The sequence below is a fragment of the Diachasma alloeum genome, unplaced genomic scaffold (genome assembly GCF_001412515.2).
Source record: "Diachasma alloeum isolate Michigan unplaced genomic scaffold, Dall2.0 Dall_scaffold_00333, whole genome shotgun sequence".
Taxonomy (NCBI): Eukaryota; Metazoa; Arthropoda; class Insecta; order Hymenoptera; family Braconidae; genus Diachasma; species Diachasma alloeum.
The window spans coordinates 82,287-104,342 of record NW_021680472.1 but is presented as its reverse complement, the minus strand read 5'-3'; the positions used below and the strand labels follow the sequence as shown (position 1 = coordinate 104,342).

The 22,056-nt window shown below is 35.1% G+C and overlaps 2 protein-coding genes across 3 annotated transcripts; one reads left to right on the top strand and one right to left on the bottom strand.

Moving 5' to 3' along the window:
• Positions 1–598: 598 nt before the first annotated feature.
• LOC107040406 (zinc finger protein 706) lies at positions 599–3,389 on the bottom strand. 2 transcript variants are annotated; one of them, XM_015260485.1, is made up of 3 exons: positions 3,152–3,389; positions 2,663–2,807; positions 599–1,498 (listed from the first exon to the last, which is right to left on the bottom strand). In XM_015260485.1, exons 2-3 carry the CDS (start codon positions 2,804–2,806, stop codon positions 1,409–1,411), a joined length of 234 nt encoding a protein of 77 aa, XP_015115971.1. In that variant the 5' UTR covers position 2,807; positions 3,152–3,389; the 3' UTR covers positions 599–1,408. The 2 variants fall into 2 exon arrangements, with proteins under 2 accessions (XP_015115971.1, XP_015115972.1); XM_015260486.1 differs by lacking the exon at positions 3,152–3,389 and adding an exon at positions 2,906–3,141.
• A 6,007-nt stretch (positions 3,390–9,396) lies between these two features.
• On the top strand, positions 9,397–14,184 carry LOC107040408 (microspherule protein 1). The gene is made up of 4 exons (XM_015260489.1): positions 9,397–9,784; positions 10,407–10,980; positions 13,209–13,844; positions 13,932–14,184. The coding sequence occupies exons 1-4, from the start codon at positions 9,666–9,668 to the stop codon at positions 14,019–14,021; spliced, it is 1,419 nt and encodes a 472-aa protein (XP_015115975.1). The 5' UTR covers positions 9,397–9,665; the 3' UTR covers positions 14,022–14,184.
• Positions 14,185–22,056: the final 7,872 nt, after the last annotated feature.

Genomic DNA, 22,056 nt, shown 5'->3' with positions numbered 1-22,056 from the left:
CGCATAAAACAAACATTTTTCATACGCAAAATACGTATGGGAGTATCGAATAACGAAAGAGTAATACTGGAAGTGACATGTCTTGCCTGTACAGAGCATAATTTTTTTTTGAACTACTAAATTTATTTTTGCAACGAAAATTTTCCATCTCCGCGTACTCTTTGCATTTTTGGCACAAAAAATATTTTTTTGATAATTTTCAAAGTACTATTTTCTTGGCACAAGCAAGACTTGTTTACGCACTCGGTCGTTTTTCTCTCAGTGTAGGGTAGTAGTGATATAAAAACACATTCATTTATATTACATCATCTGCCAAATCATTCTCACACGGATCAGTGACGCAATGACGATGTGTCCATTGAGTGAGTGAAAAAAATGACTTTTTTATGGCACAATCGGTTTTGGAATGGTTGTCATCATGTTTTGAAAGACGTTCAATAGTTACCGAAATAGCCATACAATTTTTAAAATTCACCAATTTACCATTCCCCCTCCACTCCAATCTGAAGATACTAAACATTTATGATTACTCTAATAGAATATTCATTAAGGACTGCCGCAGGTATCATGAAGCATCATAGAAATATCCAACCAACACTTCGTGCATGTACAAATTATTATTTCAAGGATTTTAAATGTTTCCTCAATGAAGACCAAGTATTAAGTACAATTGGAACATTTCGACGGAAAAATTCAATATAAATTCATTATGAGCGAGTGATTATCTATAAATACTTATGAATTGTTTACATTGTTACTGAATCAACTCTATCTTAATAACGAGTCCCTTAATTCACTTTTTCATAATTCGAAGAAAAAAATAATGATAATGTCAAGGGTAGCCATATTAATATTGAAATTTTCAACATTTTTCTTTTCTTTCCTCCTAGATAACATAGATTATAATTTAGTTGGTATTGGCAGTCATTGATTCTAGAACAAATCGAACATAAACTATTACAAATAATTCAAGAATTGACTGAAACAGAAAAAGAACAGGGAGTAATGCTTTTTAATGCCTACGCTTTTTCAATGAACATTCATCAATAATTCTAAGCACTCATTATCACTGAATAATCACTAATAATTAATAAATTGATTCATGTGCATTCAATAACAGTGGTAAGTGCATACATTGCAATTTGAAGCGAAAAAATATTAAAAAATGTTAAAGTGGATTTCAATTTATTTCTGCGATGAATCAATGCGATTGAAATTAGCCGGATAAAACGTTACACTATATATCACTCGTATTATTAACGTTTGTTTACGTTTCGTTCCTTTCTCAACATTCATTTACTTTTGTCAATTAATTTAATCGTTTATTTGTTTATGTTTTTCTTTCTTCACGTTATCTTGCCACTTTTCCCTGTTGTCTGCTCGCTCGAGACCAGATGAATTTTCACCTTCATATATTCTTCAAATCCTCGGGCATATCATTTTTCGGATGTTTGTTCTCGAAGTGCTGTTTATACGTCTTTGGATCTGGCATCTGAGCCTGAAATATCAATATTCAATTAGTATTGTTTCTTCAAGTGTTGTTTGATAAAAAATCTTATTCCACATGCAGAAAGAAAATACTCAAATATGAAAAAATAATTCTTTTCATATTCCCACAAAACGGTCAATTTTCGTCTAGGAGAGGGTGTGCCTGTACCGCTCAGTGGGTAATACCGCTCACCCGATTTTCTCCACAACCATCAACTTGAAAATTTCTTTCTGTTCCTGATCATGAAGAATTTGATGCTAGGATGTGATTGTCGGAAAAATTTCACTTTATTTACCACTTTAAATATGAAAAAACACGTAACGAAGTTTTGAGCTCTTTACAGTGCAAAATTTGTGGACTTGTAATTAAGGTTTTTGATAGTTTCAAACGCTGAATTCTCATATTAAACTGTGGTTATTCGATTCGTGGTACTTTCACGCGTAATTTGACATCAATATGGAATCGTATCGGTATCTTTTTATAGAGAGAAATTAGAATTCGAAGAGAGTGTAACAAATAAACTTCAACTCTATTGAATTTTGCATTGAAGTTTGAAGGATAGAGCAGCTTTGCTTTGGATGTCCTGTTTTACTATTGAAATACCTTTGAAATTATTTTTTTTTTTCAATGATCAGTTACACGCCCTATACAACTGACCTTTTGTCCACTTGCGAAATTTGTAAGATAATTTTTTTTTTTCAATTTGAAAATCGCAGTCATGACTAGTGTTTCAAAAATTGAGTAACATTGTTGAAACATAAAAAATTGAAGAAGAATTCGAAGTGTCCATTTTACCCCGTTTTCGCTTTACCGTACAATGTGTTCGTTTTTATAAAAATCAATTTCAAATGATGTCGGAACAGTAGATTTGATCCGATTCAACTTAGTAGTCAAGTGGTCAAACGGTTTAATTCAATTCCATTCTAACGCCAGTTCTCGACCAATATCTCCATTCTAAAGGAGTTAGCAAAATTTACCTAAAAATCTTTTTTGTAGAGAAAAGTGAAGACTATCGAAAAGGATCTTTCAAAAATTTCGCTTTCTTAAATTCCGAGTTATTCAACAAAAACTCAACTGGGAGCTCAGTCGATTTAAAGCGATTAACCACTTCACTACTGATTTAAATCTGGTGTCCATATTGCCCCACCCTCCCCTATAAATTCGGGTACATACTTTGCAAACAGCACAAACATGAACCAGGGCTTTCTGTGCAGCTTTCTTCTGCTCATTGGCACTGTGACCCTGTTGTTTCTTCAACTTGCTTGCCTTCTCAGCTGCCTTCGCTTGTGATTGAATTTTCTGATGTCCACGGGCCATTCTATAAAACAACAAAATTGTTTTAGTTGTCTACTAAGTGAGTGCGTTTTCAAAGGATAGTTAACAGAATTTGCCCTCAAGTTTCAAGGGTTCTCTAACCCCTAAAGCATATGGCACAGCCATCTGTGCGTTCACTAGTTCCTCAAAGTCGTTTCTAACCAATTTTCACTGGTTAACTGGCTGAATGGATTGGTCTGCATGTACCAAGATCATCATCATCACATGTAGACCCATATTAACGTATGAAACCATTAAAAAGCTTGCCGAGACGGTTTCACGCTTTCAGACCTTTCACAGTAGTCAAGTACAATTCAGTGTAATGTACTTAATTTCTGTAAAATTTACCTTGTTCACTCCGAAATTTTTTTCCAAGCGTGTGCCAACAGTTTATTTCGTTGCTGTAAACTCTATTCAAATTGTTGAATCGGAGTTACCGTGAATTTTGAGGTTGTTGATAGAAAATTCAGGGTACTCCAAGAAGAATATGAAACACCAGCACCGTGTTCTCCCCTCCACAAGTACCCATACGGATGAGTTTTCAATGGGTGCGTTTCGGAATCAACTACTGTAGCTGCAGTAAAGCGAAATTAAATAGGGTTACAGTACTGCTACTGCTACTAAGTCGATTGCGAAACGCGCCCAATATCTTCGCACCGTCAACCAAAAAGGCGCATAAATTCAAATGGTGAAATGTTAACTACAGTAAACTCCCCAAAATAGAATGCTCTCACTTGGAATATTTTCTAACTAGGAATATTTTTCTTCTCTCACTTGGAATATTTTTTTAGGACCGCGGGTGCCAGGGGGATTGGTGGGACGACATTCCTTATTGAAATTTTATGTTTCCTAGTATCAGGGTTGGACGTGTAAATTATTAATAATTTAAATAAATTACGGCGGTAAAAAACGGTGTAATTTACCAACGTAATTTACGTAAATTACCTCGACGGATTCTTTACATTTTTTATATTACTTTCGAAACGCTTGCAATTTTCGGTTACTAGAATGTTTTATTTTATTCCCATTGACGGAGACGCAGTATTAAGCACATAAATATCATAAAAAATAGTTCACATTATATCCTGAGGACAGATAAACCGCGAATTTTAATTTCACTTTGTTCGGTTAGAACACGGTTCTCGCTACTTAAGAGAGAATTAGAATTTAGAGAGAAAAAATTTCCACTTCACCCAGCCGGGAATCGAACCCGGGTCTTCCAGATACGCACCGGGGACTCTTACCGACTATGCTACCGGAAACCACAGAAATTCACTCTCAAATTCACCTCATACACCGCCTAACCTCCTTTAGTCATTAAAGAATTCTAAGAGAATTAGAATTTAGAGAGAAAAAATTTCCGCTTCACCCAGCCGGGAATATTATTTTATGTCGCGCCGTGCAATAAGTCGAGTTTATCGCACGCTGCGCTTCGCGCAGTTCTGCACGACTTGACATAAAATATTATAGAGCACTCGGTAATAAATTTCGTTTTCAACGAATATGTGTATCACTGAGAAAAAAATGTATTCCTTCCAAGAAAATGTTATTGGTGATATCTTTTTCATACTCTTAGTAGACGAAAATATCTCTTTTGGAAAGTATTTCTCCAGGCCAGTCATTTCCAGGTGCTCCGAAATCAGTTCCAAGCGTGAGAATTATGGTGATCTATAAGAATATTCTTCTGCATATGACCTCGAAGAAACTCCAATAATAATTATTAACATTTGGAATTATTCCAATTTTCTTTACCTGAGAAAATCGCCAATTTGTAAAATCCGGAAGATATCGGAGAACATTTTGTCAAGGTCATATGTAGCATAATAATCAGATTGTTCAATATCACTGTAATTTTTGAGGATAGACTTGGACTCTCTGAAAATGACTGTCCTGGAAAAATTCGTTCTGAAAAAATATTATCTTCTGACGAGAATATCAATCCTTGGCAGGAATAATTTTTTCTCTCAGTGTAGGGACCTCGCCTTCGGCTCGGCCTGTAAACTACACATTCGTTGAAAACGAAATTTGTGCCCTTGTACTCTAATGTACTATTAAAATCCCTAACATTAAATCCCTAATATTTTTATGTCCCTACGACCGTAAAACCACGATTCTAATTTCGATTCCCTCGGTTAAATCCCAGTTTCCGGGCCCAGAGACATAAAATATTGCATGTCACATGGCGATTAAACAATTTTCTGACTCATGTGATTGAGATCCTCAGGAAATACTTTCATCGCCTGGTGACATAATATACTATTACATTACATGGTACGATTTACGGTACTTAAAAAAACTCAAAAATATGAGCCTCATACCTCATAAAGAGTAAACTTCACGAGAGTCAAACGTTACAAAAGACCAAAGTCACTAGTCATCTCCATTGTGAGAAAGTCAATCTCATTATCTAATGATTATTTCTTCACTTTATTATTTGGACCCCCGGAAAAGTCCAGTTGGCTCTGAAAAGAAACATTTTGTTCGGAAGAGTCCAAAAAAGCTACCAAAGACAATTGAATTAGTTTCGTCATTTAAGAATGCTTAATGAAACAAGTTAATGTCAAGACAAAAGATGATGACGCGATGAATTCAATAGAGATCAATAGATAATGAGATTGACCCTTTTAAAATTCATCCCTTACACGGTATGACCTACACGGTATGGTATACGAGGTGCGACTCTCGAGACGTTTGATCCTCGCGAGGTATGAACCTCGTGACTTTTATCACCCTCGCGAGGTACAATCTTCGCGAAGCTTCACGTTTTACGATAAAAGGTAACGTCGGCTGGTTTTTTTACATTTTTTACATTTATTACGTAAATTACGGTTTTTTTTGCAATGACAAACCGACAATCGACAGATGCCGAACCCTGCCTAAGATATTCCATGTTGGAGAGTTTACAGTATCAGTTATAAATTCGGTAATTGAACACAACAGTAACAAAATAGATGAAATGCATCAGAATGTCGTACAAATCAGCAAAATTCCGGAGAAAATGTTTAATGATGCAGGAGAATGGGGCGAAGTGGAACGATACACATTTCTGCAGAGTTGGGCTCTCACGTATGGACAAAACCACGGCCAAGCCACGGATTTTCTTGGTCATTTAATGGCTTTTGGTGGACATTTGGGACGTGTCCACTGCCAAGGGGTGGGATAATATTGGACCCCCGGTTTGATTCCTGAGAATTGGCCCTCAGTTTGACCCTTAAGTGATAGCCTTTAGTTAGACCCCTTAGAGTTGGCCCTTATATATTGATATTATTTTTACCTTATATTTGACTTTATATTTTTCTTCTCTTTTGTATTCCCTCTCGGGTTCCCTGCACCGCATTCGTCGAAGGACGAGGAAAAACCTCACCTGAGAGAAAAACCTGCACAAGTACAGTCGTCTCTTTTACGAGACTCTTCGCTCGACAATGAAACTGTGAGGTTGAGAATGTCGTAAAATTTAGCGACTCAGCCGGGAAGCGAACCCGGGTCCCCCGCGTGCCAATCCCACACTCTAACCACACAGTCACGGCCGTCGGTTCATTTGACTTTATGTTTTGATCCTTGCATATTTTGATGGAATTGGGTGTAACCCATTAAGGAGCGAACGAATACCTTCCCGACCGATTAAATTTTTTTTATTCATTCCTACATTTGGAATGTTTTTACATTTGTCCTTGCAATTATTTTAGAAAAAATCGGTAAAAAAATCACTGCCGCGATCAGGAATGAAGGCTAAAATGAGTATCAGAAATACGGGTTTGAAATAAGGGTTGGAAATAAGTCTCAGACCTCTGGGTCAAGATATGAGTGTCAAAGTATAACAGTCAAACCGTAAAGGGTCAGAACATGAAAATCTGAATATAAGGGACAAAATATAAAGGCCAAAATATCAGGGTCAAAATGTAAGGATCAATATATCAGGACCAAAATGTGAGGGTCAATACATAAGGATCAAAATATAAAATCAAATATAAGGTCAAAAAAATAGTAAATATAAAGGCCAACTCTGAAGGGTCTAACTGTAAAGGCTAACTCTTCAAAATCAAATTGAGGGCCAATTGTCAGGAAAATTCTCCGCCTGGCTATAGACATTTCCGAAATGCTTACCAAATGCCCACCAAAAGTCATGAAATGATCATGAAAATCCGTGGCTGGACCGTTTTGTCCATACGTGGACTATCATTTTCTATATGATTTATAACTATGACAATTGTTTTCCAGATCTTTTCCAATCACCATTTTTGGAAATTACTTTTTAACATATAGTAATTCCTAAAATGGCTTTTCCCGAAATTTTTCTTTCAAATCTTCATCTGTGGTGAGTTTGAAAATCTACATATGTTGTTTTCTAAAATGGGCTTCACTCCATCAGCATGGCCACAGCTATGGTGATGGTCTATCTAATCATAATGTTGAAAAACAAAAATAATGAAAATATAAATGTCTGTGCAGCTCACATCCATCTTTTAGGCGATTTTGTACAAAGTATTCTTGTTGCTGCTTCAATCATTTACTTCAAAGTAATCGATCGAATTTGGGCCTTATCACTGAATCAAACAGCGCTCTCTGATCATCTCGCTATCAGAAATTATTATTATTTTTTTTATTATTCTCAAACAACAATGATTAATACAATGGCTTTGCATGTTTCCTGCAGAAGCAGATGTTGTCTCACAACAAATTCTCCGTATCGCAACCAGAATTATCCGCCATCGTCACAATTCCGTCGAAATGACCTTTCAAATTGAAGAAGTTAATGAAAGAATGAAAAACTGTAAATAGAGCAAGGCGCTGCAGTAAAGATCCTAAATAATCTCTCTACCTGCCTAAATCTTGTTATTTTTATTGTGTTGTATGGAATTTTGCTTTTCCGTAAATAATTCCATTTATCGTGAATGAATCCCTCACTTGTAACATCTTGATTAGAGATGCGAAGGCATTATGTGACCCTTCTAATGACCGTCTTTGAGGGAGCTCAATGACCATTAACATGGTCATAAATACTCTCTAAATGACGGTTCCAACTAACTCAAAACCATATCGTCACGCGTATATAACGTTAAATATTTTTGTCTGAAATTTCCGGTACACTTTTTGGCGATTTTTATCGATTATTACCAATGAAATTTCAAGAAATTTCGTCATTGAAAATTCAGAATTTTATGCAAAAATCAAAGAGAACTGCCTATTTAAGTTCCATTTTTCCCTGAAAATGAATAGAAAACCAGAAAATTCCGGTAAATATATTCTTGAATTTTCAGGAAAATGACACTGAATGCTATTTACAGAGAAAAAAAAATTATGAAAATTCAGATTTCACTGAAAATTCAATGTAATTTGGCACTGAATATTCATATTAGATTGGAAATTCAAATAAATTAAGGTATTCTCGTCTTTCTGCTGCTTAAAATTCTGCAATTTTACTACATTTTCAGAGAAACCTGAAATTTCATATTTTTTTCCCCCTAAATTTTATACAATGTCACTGTCCTGAAAATTAGTAGTCAACTGTTCATGACATTTCATTTTTTTCTATATTATAACAGTGTAACCAAATATCATATATCAATATACGTCGGCGTTTTTTCTCGTTTCAATGGTTTTTCGACTTTTCGTCAAATTTCTGAACAAAAATGTATTAACAAAAAATGCCCTACCAAAGGGGCGTAATTACCAATTTTCAAAGACAAAGTTGCGTAACTCCACACTGACTTCTGTTTGCGATTTTTAGTCATACACCTTGGAAGAGGCCACTTTGCCCTTATGGCCCATTTGGCCGCACTCTCTCTACTTTTGATTAATTTTAGAAATGCTCGAGAAAATGAGAGAATAGTCATTATCCTTAGTGTAATTGCGAAATAAATAACAACAAGCAGAAGAAACAAGAACCTACAAATTGAAGATATGCCCCGCTGTCATTGTTTATGCTTCAAGTGAACGAGGATATCAATCAAGAGACTATAATTAACGAAGCGCATGTTCTGGCGATACGCCCCCTTTGATTCTATTTGGCCTTACGTCTCTTTGCCATTACTCATTCTCTAAATCGACTGAAATATGAACGAAGAGACTAAAAGTAAAGGGGCGTATGTCCTGGAGACATGCCCCTTTTGTTCTCATTATTTGGAGATACTTCCATTTATCATTATCAAAATTAATTGGTGAAAAACGTTGGAAAAAGTCGGTAAATTCAATTTCACGATTAAAAAAACAGAGGCTCCTTTGGCTTTGAAGAAAAAAAAATCGAAATGATGGCACTTACGCCCCTTTGGCTATATGGCGACGATATAACTAGATCGATCAGAACCCAAAAAACTGTCATTTGTAGTAATTTTGCCTTTTAATCTTAATGTCATGTACCGCCTGCTAATTTAATAGTAATTTTTCTACCAATCTAAATCTATTTGTCAATTGTACAAGCTCCAAATCTTCAACACTTAAACCAGCAAGTTTTGCTGGAGACTTCATCGAGCTCGAAAGCAGAAAGTAAATTTTATGGCAGGAATTTCGACACTTTGAATTCACGCTCCTTGACTCCCACTCCTCCATAAACTCGTCATCTCCTTTGCGCATATGTATATACGCGCTTTAATGAAAACTGTAGAAAAGTTTATGTTTTGGTCGCAGAAACATACCTCTTCATTATTAGCAATTTGTTGCTAGGAATTTGAGTGGAGAATTTGTTAAAAGGCTTAAACCATGTCAATCCTTTCAATAGTGATAATTTTTATTTGTTCAGTACGAAACATCTAACTCAAGTGTTTCTTCTACGAAATTGTGAATGGATTTCCTAACCTCTATTTCAAAGTCATTGTGTTTATACTTGTGAGATATTCTTTAACCCAACCAACAATTGACAATAATAATGGATATTTCGTCGACATCTAGCTTAAAGCAGGCAAATTTATCGCTTAGTAATGATGGATTTGGAAATATTCCGATGGAATCGTCGTCGATGGACTCAATGGGGACCAAAAGGCGCAGGTAATGGGTCCATATCTAAAAACCTTTCGTTGAAAAAACTTCGTCAAAACAACTTGGTCAAACTACAACATAAAAAAAACTTGAAGAAAAAAAACCAAACAACCTGAATTTCACAAAACTTGAAAAAACCTTTTAAACTTTTAACGTATGAAGAAAATTGCGAAAAGAAAATTGAAAAAAGTCCACACACATACATACCTACATACATAGAACATACATATAGACACCTAAAAATCGCGTATTCGGACTTTCTGGACCATATTTAGTTACCCTAAAAATTTGAAACTTAAATTTAAACGATTACGATTGTTTGCTTCCTTTCTCAAGGAACCAACACTCTGAAATTCCAAACACAAACACAGATGTTACCTATATTCTTACAAAAGACGGGATAACCGAACGGTTTTATTGGCGGAAATTCAATTTGACAAAAGTTCAATTAACCAAAAGTTCACTTTCCCAAGTTGAATTTAACCCACTTTTTAACGAAGTTTTTTAGACGTGCTCCGCAGATAATATGTATATCGTCTCATTCATCATCACTTATCAATGTTCTCAATCATTACCAAACATAAGACTTTGTCGTGTCACATATTTTTAATACTCTACTGGCAATTTCCAGTTCATCACGAACAATAAAACGTAAAAAATTCGACGATGAACTCGTAGAGACAACCTTTAACCTCCAGCCACCAACGACGAGTGGGAAATCGAATTCAAAGTCGAGGAGTATGTCTGCATCGAGTGGGACTTTAGACGGCTTGGTGTTACCACAGATCCCCCCGCCTATTCCCATCGCACCACCAGTGATCCAACCCGACAGAATTAATAGAAGACCTCCAAGGCCCAGTGGCTCCAACGGAACTGGACGAAAAAGTAAGAAGAACAAAAATCACAATCACTCTATTAATGCAACTAAGGACCTGGGCAGATGGAAACCCACCGACGATTTGGCTCTCATCACTGGGGTCCAGCAGACAAATGACCTGAAAATGGTGCACAGAGGCACCAAATTCTCCTGTCGATTTACTCTGCAGGAGATTCAGCAGAGGTGGTACGCTTTGCTTTATGACTCTGCTGTTTCGAGGGTTGCAGTTCAGGCAATGAGAAATTTACATCCTGAATTGATTGCCAGTGTTCAAGCAAGAACTCTGTACAGTAAGGCTGAGGAAGATCTTCTGGGGACGATAAAATCGGTAACCAAATTCTACTCATCGATGCAAATAACTATTTGTTTGAGACAAGAATATCAATTATTTCCCGGTCAGGTTTCATGAATTGCAATTAGGGGAGGGTGGGGCAAAATGGACACTCAAAAACAATTGCGAAATTTTCCGTCATTGGGCAATTTGGACACCTGATAAATCCATATAGGATGGATTAAAATGGACGCTCAAAAAAATTTCCTAAAATTTTTAATATTCGAATTTTTTTGAATTGCTTCGTGCCAAAGTTCACAATCGAAAAATTATTCAAGAGTGGGGTAAAATGGACAGCCGAAAAAGTTGATCCTATGTATTTAACTTTCAATGAAGAAATTTTCAACACACATTTTGCAGCAGAATCGTGTCGGTATCTTTTTATAGAGAGAAATTGGAGTTGGAAGGGATATCAACAAATAAACTTCAACTCATTAAATTTTGCATTGAAGTTTGAAATATAGAGTAGCTTTGGATTTCCTGTTTTACTATTGAAATAACTTTGAAATTATTTATTCGTTTCAATGAACAATTGCACGCCCTACACAAATGACTTTTTGTCCATTTGTGAAATTTGTAAGATGGCTACTTTTCTACTTACAACGAAAATCACTATAAAACAACAGAAAGAGGGGAGGATAAATGAGCAAAGAAAAATTTAGTTTACCACCCCCCACGATAAAAATCAAAAATGAGTTTTTTTTTTTTCAATTTAAAAATCGCAGTCATGACCAATGTTTCAGAAATTGAGTAACATTGTTGAAACATAAAAAATTGAGGAAGAAATCGAAGTGTCCATTGTATCCATGTCCTACGATGCAGTCTTATGACAATGTGTTCATTTTTATAAACTTCAAATGAAGTCAGAAGAGTAGATTTAATCCAATTCAACTCATTATTTAAATCTGGTGTCCATATTGCCCCACCCACTCCTATGATTAATCATAAAATTCAAGCATACGGCTTTGAATTTACTCTCTCAATGATTACCCACTTTTTCGTTAATTAATGAAATTTCCAATAATTTGTAACGTTAACAATTGTTCTACATAATTATTCTATGGTGGAAATAGCTGGACAGGAAAATTGTATCTTCAAAAAATGCCATACTTTTCTTAAATAAATATTCATTTGCCAGAAATAACGTTTTTCACGCTGTATAGGAAAACAATGTATCGGCACTTCTAACTGCTTCCCTTAAAATTACACACTAATAATTTTGCGATAATCACCACTTAGTAGAAAATGGAGTCGTTGGGCTCCACACTTCAACGTTAAATTTTTTTTTCCTTTTTGTTTGTAGATGAATTATATTATTGCTTGTTGCTTTCGAATGGAAGCATTATAATCGTTCAAATTTAAGTTTTGCATTTTTTGTGTTATATTGACCCGTTATGATCCAAAAACGTACGTACGTATGTGTGTGGTAAAGTTTTTCTTCAATTGTTCACTAATAAATGGATGGACTTAAGTCTTTTTTTTCAAATGTACACATTGTTGAGCCCTATCAACTGCCATTAATTAAAATTTAATTCATTCATTAGTTTTTTTAATTTATTTTTTATAACTAAAAAAAATGTTCTGAATCGATTGAATGATGGCTTAAAAAGCTAGTTTGGATGTTCCTTTGACCGAGTTTAAAGATGAAAGCGATAGCAATAATCGTTATTTTGATTTACCAAAATTTAAAAAACAATTGTATTTTTTGAAAATCAGAATTCCGGGGATATCTTTGAATATCACGCTTCAAATGAATTCAATCATAGTTTAAAATGTTTATTTTAATGCAATTAAGTCGAAGTTGAAAGATGATTACGATAGCTATCTTGGTTGATTTGATTTTTCAAATCAACCCATGAATAAATGAATGTTTCAAATTCATTCAATTATGTATAAATAACATTTTTCTATTAAAATATTATCGAAGAGCTGAGGGGAGAGATAGAGCTGTGAAAAAGACAATTGGTCGTATAGAAGAAAGAAAAAATAATAAGAATAATGATGATTATAACTTTCATTTAAGTTGGAAATCTGATAAAATTAGTTGAAAAGAAATCTTATTCAATTTAATAAAATGAAATGAACAATGAATTATACATGATAGAAGGAAATGATATGTAAAATAACCATTCGAAAGCATATTGCGAATTTATTGCCAAAAATAACTATTCTATATACAATACAAGAGCAATTTCCCACTTGTTTTCTTTTTCATGTTATTTTAGGCACCTCAACCAACATTGGAGATTTTCCAAAGGCTTTTGGAGACAAATGCCCAGACATTTTACCCAGCGAGAACAGCCAAAGCCTTGATGGCCCATTGGCTATTGATGAAACAGTATCACTTACTCCCTGATCAAAGTGTCCAGCCTTTGCCGCGTTCTGATGCAATTATGAGCTTTTCCGATGCTGAAGACATGATAAACGATAGTGAATTGGCCGATCAAAAGGACGAGATGATCGACGCTGAGTTGGCTATGGCAGATAGAAAAAATAAAAGAGAAATCAGGATATTAGAGAATGAACTGGGCAGATGGCAGGTTCTTGTTGACAGTGTCACAGGTGTCAATCCCCCGGACTTTGATAATCAAACGCTGGCTGTACTCAGGGGAAGACTCGTGAGGTATCTCATGAGATCCAAAGAAATCACTGTGGGTAGGTCGACAAAGGATCACAATGTTGATGTCGATTTAACGCTGGAAGGCCCCGCCTGGAAAGTATCACGACGACAAGCAACAATTCGATTGAGGAATAATGGAGATTTCTTCCTGTCTTCAGAGGGAAAGCGTCCAATTTTTGTCGACAGCAGACCCATCCTCGCTGGAAATAAAATGAAACTTAATAATAATAGTGTAATTGAGGTTGGTTTCATCTATAGTAAGCATTAATTGATTGATTTTTATTCCGTAATTCATTGTAATAGTTCGAACTATTTTTCTTTATTGTAGGTTGCTGGTTTGAGATTTATATTTTTAATAAACCAAGAATTGATATCAGTCATTCGTCAGGAGGCTATGAAACTGAACCTGAATCCTTGAAGGGAATAAGGACCATTTTACAAAATACAAGCCATTCATCGGTCATCAACCTGGGAGGAACAGAGTATTTGTTACATAACTCAGTACATCTTCTAGTACCCATACAAATTATCATTAGTTTTGTAATCTTCAAATAAAATATTGTGAATGATTCCTGCGCGAACCAAAGATTAACATTTTTAACCCTACAGTTACGCATGTCCTTGAAATTTCACTGAACTAATTATCAAACTGTCGCAGAATTTTTTTCTCCGACAACATCAAACGTTCAATAAAGAACTGATAGTTTCGACTCATTCGACTGAATAACTATCAGAGAATTATATAAACAATAGGTTTGTTACATGTACTTCAAAGCTGTGGTGAATTCAAAAGGACGATTTTTTAAAAGACACGCTCTTACGATTACAGAACGGAAAGCAATTACGAAGATTGGGGGGCAATGCAAAATTACTTACTGATTATAATGGCAGCGAAAAGAAAGTTTAAGTCTCTAGGAGTATTTTAATTCTCGGCGGCTTTATAATCTCAGAAGAGTAAGTCAGTTACCGTCAGTGACCCGATTATGGAATCAATATTACATTTAGCCAAAAATCCATGTAGGCCCTATATATTTGCTGTGATGAACGAAGTTAAATGGAAACTCTGGGCTGTATATTTTCTTTGAAGCCAGAAATATCCACTCAACAATACTTCTAAGTTGTTGAAAACAATAGGATTGCATAAATGGATCTCGTTTTTTAAGAGTTCCATGATTAGATCATTGATGGTACATCTCTTTATATTTTCCATATTTAGTTAGAGTTAGGGTGAACAGAACAATTGCTGGAGAGTTAAGGGAAATTCGAGTTTCGTCTGGCGATCCAGTATATAGCCCGGTTGTTCCCAAGTAGCACACTTGACTGCGATTCATCTGCAAGCTATCTTTATCTGGGTAACTTGTGGATAACGCAAAAAAGGCGCCAGTTTGATAACTGACAGCAACCACAATGTTCTCTAGAAGATGACTTTCAGTGGATATCGATTCGACATGACTAGTGATTGACTAAAAGTTATCAATTATGATGTGTTGTCTAGATATCGTTTTCCTGACATCGAAAAGATACCAATTGTATGTTGAGTTTTCGCTACATCTGTAAGGAGTTTCCCCAAAGATATCTGTCGGGCACTACTACATGATGGTACCTTATTTTCCAACATTTAATGGGTAACGATTTACATGATAACTGTTCGATAAAATTCACAAGGATAACTGACAGTGATCATGGTGCATGACATCCAAGAGGTAACCGTGCTTTCGGTACCTAACCATTGTCCATATCCTGAGGAATCCGGATAGATAGTAACGACATTGCATCTGCAAGTGAACTTTATGTTCCCGAATATATCTATCATCCGGATGCCTTTTTGTTATCATTCCAAAGGTGTTCATTGGCCACTAACTAGAGGTAACTATAGTGGTAACCAATGTTTTGGTAAACAGAAAGTCAGCTGATAGATACTTTTTTGTGATAACTTCTAGACTCATTTGTCCGGACCCCGAACTCTTCGCGAAGCTGGAAAACTGCGTCATTCGCCTTCTTGATTTACTGCTGTGCATTACTCTGATTTTGTCACTTTCCTTAAACAACGTTGAATTATTACACTTGTAAGTAAATCATCATTATTTATACTCGTTGAATTACAATTCTTTTCAATAATCAAGCTCTATAATAAGTTTATCTATTTGTAGGAGAAAAACACAAAAACGAGAATCGACCATTTCGTTCAGAGACAGGCTGTGTTATGGTTTGGTAAAAAATGATGATTAACACAAACCGTTAGAAATGTCTATTAGGCAATAATGGTATAAACACAAAAAAACTAACACAAATCACTTTAAATTAATTTTCCCTATATTTTCACAATTTTTAAAAATACACTTAATATTATTCTTTGATAAAAAAATACAAATATGGACTGTAAACTTAGTATTAACTCGCGAAAAGGGTGTGAATGTAAAAAGTTATTTGTCACGGTATTTTAGCTAGACAATACTAGAATAGACCGGCGGACACAAAAAATGAGTTGAAGTTGTAACGATGCGAAACGATAGATTANGCTGATTAATCAATTATCATCGTTAATCCGACGAGTATCTCTACAACAATGTAAGTTATTCTTATTAGCTAAATGAGTTTTATTCCACTGGTCAACAATGTTTATCAATACTTTGTTGAGTTGTATGGTGATTATTGGAACAATCATAACAACATGCATTGTCGTAATTGTCATGGTACAATTGCGTAAAGTCAAGCCCTTCAATGAACTGTCTCGTCGTCAACAATTGCGATGAATTCAAATGATGACGAATAATGATCTCAGACAAATGCAAATTCTATTAGACAATCATCCAAATAATATTATATTACGACGAGATTACCTAAATTCTCAAGAACGAAATAACGCAAATCATACCATCGAAAAATGTTGCCATAATAATATTTTAATCACTCCGTCCCAAAAGCTAACTTACTGTAATGATATTAATAGTGAAACTACTGGTGTCTATGAGATGAATTATCGACCAAAATTAAATTGTCATTATAATCTAACTGAGATTCGGAACGATTGCATTGGAGATATTAATTTTATGGAGGATAATTATAATTATGATGACAGTGATAGTGACGAATGTGAATATCCAGATTCATCTCATGAAATATCTGAATTTCATTTTCCCTCATTTTTGCAAGAGTGGCATTTAAAATACCGCGTGGATCATAATGCTACAGATACGTTATTGCACGGTCTTCGTTTAGACGGTCGTAGAGATGTACCGTTAACGGCTAGAACACTATTGAAAACTCCCAGAAAAATCGATTGTCAAACATTAAGCGATGGTACTTTCTCGTATTATGGATTGAAAAAAGCATTGACGGATTTATTCTCGCACATAAACATTTTATTATTGCCTCAGAATTTAGAGATATATCTGCACGTAGATGGCATGAGTGTTTCGAAAAGTTCAAAGATAGAATTCTGGCCAATTCTGGGTAAATTGTTGAATACACCTTTAATACAACCATTCGTCATTGCAATCTATTATGGTACGGGTAAGCCGTCCAATGTTACCGAGTTTTTCTCAGAATTGATGACCGAATACATGATATTGAAAAATGAGGGCTTCAATGTTAAGAATAGGCGTTTCACCTTAGAAATAAGAGCTATCTTAGCAGATACCCCGGCTAGAAATTTTTGTCGATGTTTTCCACCACATAACAGTCGATGTGCAGATTGTATACAAGAAGGATTAACTATAAATAACCGTAGAGGGGTTCTCGAAATCGACTCTCCCACAAGAACTGATGAAACATTCCGATCCGGGATCCCCCAGAAATATGTTAATTCTGTATCACCATTGGAAGATATTGGCATAAGTATGACGAATCAGTTTCCCCTAGACTCAATGCACCTTGTTTACTTGGGAGTAATGAAAAGGTTACTGAAAATCTGGATTTGCCACTGGAAAAAGTCTGTACATTCATTTAACATTATTAATGAATTGTATTGTTCATTAGCCTCAGGTATCACATGTGATTTTGCAAGAAAACCTCGTAGTTTGGATGCCGTTGGTCAGTGGAAGGCGACAGAATTTTGTTTGTTTCTGTTATACTTAGGCCCCATTTTTCTCCAGAGTTGTCTGCCTGAGGCTCATTTAATGCATTTTAATGCTTTAAATTGCGCAATAAGGATCTTATGTGATCCGAAAGAATATCGGAGAAACAACAATTATGCTCATCAGCTTTTAGTTTAATTCGTCAAAACAATGAGAGTTTTATATGGGGATAGACATATAGTATTCAATGTTCATAACTTGATACATATCTCGCGCGTTCTGCATTGCTGTATGGCCCTCTCGACTCATTTAGCACTTTTTGCTTTGAAAATTACTTAAACTCAATCAAATTATCATTGAAAACAGGGTATCTCCCTTTACCACAAATAATGAAACGCGTTATTGAAAGAATGCAAAATGAAAAACCTATGGTAAGAGTGTCAGAAAAAAAAATCCGTCTAAAAGCTGAAAACAAAAAAGAACTCCCCGTTGGATATCGTGAGGCTTATTCTGCGATTGAATTCTCAAATTTTTTTCTAACTGATAAAGTTCCCAATAATTGTTGTTATTTAGAGGATGGTAGCATAATCTTCATCAAAGACATTTGTTATCAGGGGTCAGTACCTGTAATTCGCGGTCACAAGTTACTGGACATTGGAGGCATTGATTATTACCCTTGCGATTCGAAACTTATGGGAATATTCAAAATAGATCAATTAACTGTAGACTGTATCACGATACCAATCCGACTAATTGTTGGAAAAGGTCTTGCAATACCTTGGATTGATGTGGGTTATGTGTTACCCATTATCCATTCTGATAATTAGATTTGTTGGGGTGCTTCTTCAACTTTTCGCCATTTGTCACAGTTGTTCGATTGTTGGTAAACCATGTCTCATTTAGACAACAAACAGAAGTCATCTTTCCATAAAACGAAACGAGCGAATTTCCCTCTACCTCCACGAGACTTCAATCCATCGAGATCACTACCTATTACTGGTGAGATTATATTATATTTCAAAAATACTAATAGTAACATACTCACTTTCGTAAAAATTATCTTTACTTTTTCTATCCTCATTCGGGAAAAATGAACACAGAAATGTTTTTTTTTTCTTCTTTTCTATCAGTATAAACCATTATGTACAAAAATATGTAAATATTTCGCTGAAGGCCCTCGGGCGATGACCAGTTGCAAGTTCTTGCAGGGACTTGCAACAAATTTTGTTGAAAATAAAAATAAAAAATACTAATAGTAATAACGAATTTGTCTGATAATATTAACACTGAATCTCTAGAATAATCCTAAAAATAATAATAAATCATTTTCCTTCCAATTTCCAAGGCCCACCTATGAATCCACAAAAATCCAAGACTATTCCAAGTAAAGAGAATGATACACCTTCATCACTGCTGGCACTTCCACTTTCCAGTCCACATCTTAGTCAGGGTAAGTTGGAAATGTCCCCTATATGTCGAATGTATTTTTAGTATATTCAAGTAACAGATTCATCATATGCATTGTTAGCAGCAGCTGATTTTTCATTGATCTATTCAGGTGTACGTGGGAAGAAACGACTTGACAATACTACCACATCAAATAAGGTGACGAACACTCCCATGCCAGTTTTTAAAATATCGTCCAAAGTACTTGAACAATTGAATCAGAGTAAGTTATGAAGAGTTCACAATGCATTCGAAGAGTTCCGATTTGAATTGAGAAACACACGTATGAAAAAATTCAGTAAAAAAAACAATAGAAATTCTATCGAATTCCATAACAAAAAAAAATGTTCGAATGAACATTCTACATGGTGTAGAATGTCGTTCGAAGTCTATAACAATTCTATTGGAATTCTATTAGAATTCTATTGGAAAATTCTATTTGTTTTTTGCGCCATTTCTATAGAAGATATTAGAAGAATATTAGGTCAAATGTCAATAGATTTTTTTTTCTGTGAGAATTCTTGCACATGAATTTTCCCAGTTTTTTTTTCTTGGGTTTTATTATGAGAAATAAATGAAAATACGGCGGAAAAAACTTGGAAAATTGACGCCCAAGAATTTCATAGAAAAATGAAAATCTATTGACTTTTCTATTAAATATGTTCTATAGAAATGGCGCAAAAAACAAACAGAATTTTCCAATAGAATTCTAATAGAATTCCAATAGACATCCAATAAAATTCCAATAGAAATTTCTATTGGTTATTCTATTGAATTTTTTCATACGTGCAGTAATGGCCATAAATTCACAGATAATTTGCGACCTCTCGGAAGCCGTTTTACCGTTGGTGAGAATCAGAGACTGGTCAAAGTTAGCAGCGCACCTGGTGATAATTCCAACCAGCCAATACTTCCACCACTCGATTTGAACAATATCAATGAAGGCATTTCTAATGACGAAGACTTTGTAGAGGAAAATTATAAGGATCAATTTTAAGGAGCAATTTTCTGACACACCTTCAAAGTCTCCAGACAATGAAACTGAGACAGAAGCGTTGGAGGAAACATCAACTTCACCGAGTCAGAATGTAGAACATCAAACACTGGGTAGAGTCGAGCCGATGGTAACAGACTTTGACGATGTCGAGACTGAAGTGTTTCCCACTTCCCGAAGATGTTGTATGTTTCACTTACCTCCACGTTATTTTTCTGTGAAATCTGATTTCAATGTTTAACAAATGTTTGATTTCTTACTAGCTTGTACCCCATAAATTTTGGAACTTCGAAATTATTTAGATACCACGACGAAGATGTTGTTGAATAAGATGAATGAGATACTGGAGAATCAAAGAACACTGGAGGCTCGATTCTGCAACAAGAGACATCTGAACTTCAAGGACAACGTTCTCAATCCACAACTGTTCCCTAATCTTCCCGTCGCTACAATGCCAGATTTGATACAATTGGAACAAGATTTGACTGAGAGTAGAGATCACCAGAATGAATTTGTAAATACTGAATATTTCAATGTATTTGTAATTGGGAAATAATTTGGGGATTGAATTGATTTCAGGCGAAGTTACTTAATGATTTGGAGAAGGCTGTTGATTACAAAGAACTTGTTGACGTGGCCATGAAAAGAATCATGACAGACGAGATAGGGAAAGTGTGTTGTTGGACTGGTATCACGGAGGGATCGTGGAAATTTGAAGGCCGGACGCTTGCAAAAGCTGCAGTTGGTAAGGCTGATGATTCATCCAGATCATAATGTTTATAAATTTCATCTCAACTTTACTGTAATATTTATCTTTGTTATTGATACAGTGGTGCTGCAGCAGGCTTGCAAAGAACTGAAAGTGCCAGCATGCACTGACAAAGAAATCGAGAGGCGCATAGCTTATTGGCTGAGGAGATCAGGGGATCGCATAAGATCCAAGGAAGAAAGTGATAAAAAAAACGAAGGCGTTTGGAGAAGACTCAGTGAAGCACCCCGACAATGATCATTAGAGAACAAAATTTTTTTATTGAGAAAAAAAAGGTATAATGTGTTCGGATGTTTGTGTATGGCCGTTTAAGCATAATGAGAAAAAAGTTTTATCAAAAATTTATGGCATAATATCCACAGAGTTTGCTCCAAACATTATGCTAAAATGGCTATTGGATATGATAGAATACCTCTAAGTAACTCAACAATTTCTATGTGGAATGATGTTGCAAAAAAAAAACTTAATGGGATGAAATCATAATTAGAAGATATACGAATTTGGCGAACCCGAATGGAAGAAATAGAATGTTAGATTTTAAAAAAAGTTGAATAGCGAGAAGTAATATCTGAATGACAGACAATTTCCTCATAACTTAATTCAAGAAATTCATTTGATATTGCATGAATAACTACGATATTGTTCAAATCATCGACAAAAGCAGAGTTTTTTTGAATCATTATAGTTTTCTCAGGCTCTTGGCGCAATCACCTTCTAGTCGCGTTATCATTCAATTTAGGAAACAAACACATCGTGAAATTATCAAATAACCACATTCTGCACTAAGATAAGTTCAACTTACTGAACTCTCAGCACAACATCAGATGCTGTCATGAGGCATCCAATAACATCAGGGTCTAATGCTGCCATGAAGGAAGTTCAGAAGATTGAACTTATGCCATCAGCTATTGCAGTTATTTGATCATTTCACGATTTAGACGTTAATTTCAGGAATTAGATAATAACGAGATATTGGTACTAAATAATAACGTGACTAAAAATTGTTGGCGTCAATCTTTCAGGAAACTAAAACAATTGAGCAAAACTGTGCATTTTTCGACAATTTCATCAATTGTTATTTGTCAAATATTCTCCTAATTTTTTAACTTGATTTACCTCCATATGAATGATCTCATCCCTTAAACATCTAATGACTGGAATAGTGTGAAAGTATTCAAATGTTTTTTGAAGATTCTTTTATCTATGCTTAGTCCTTCACGGAACTGTA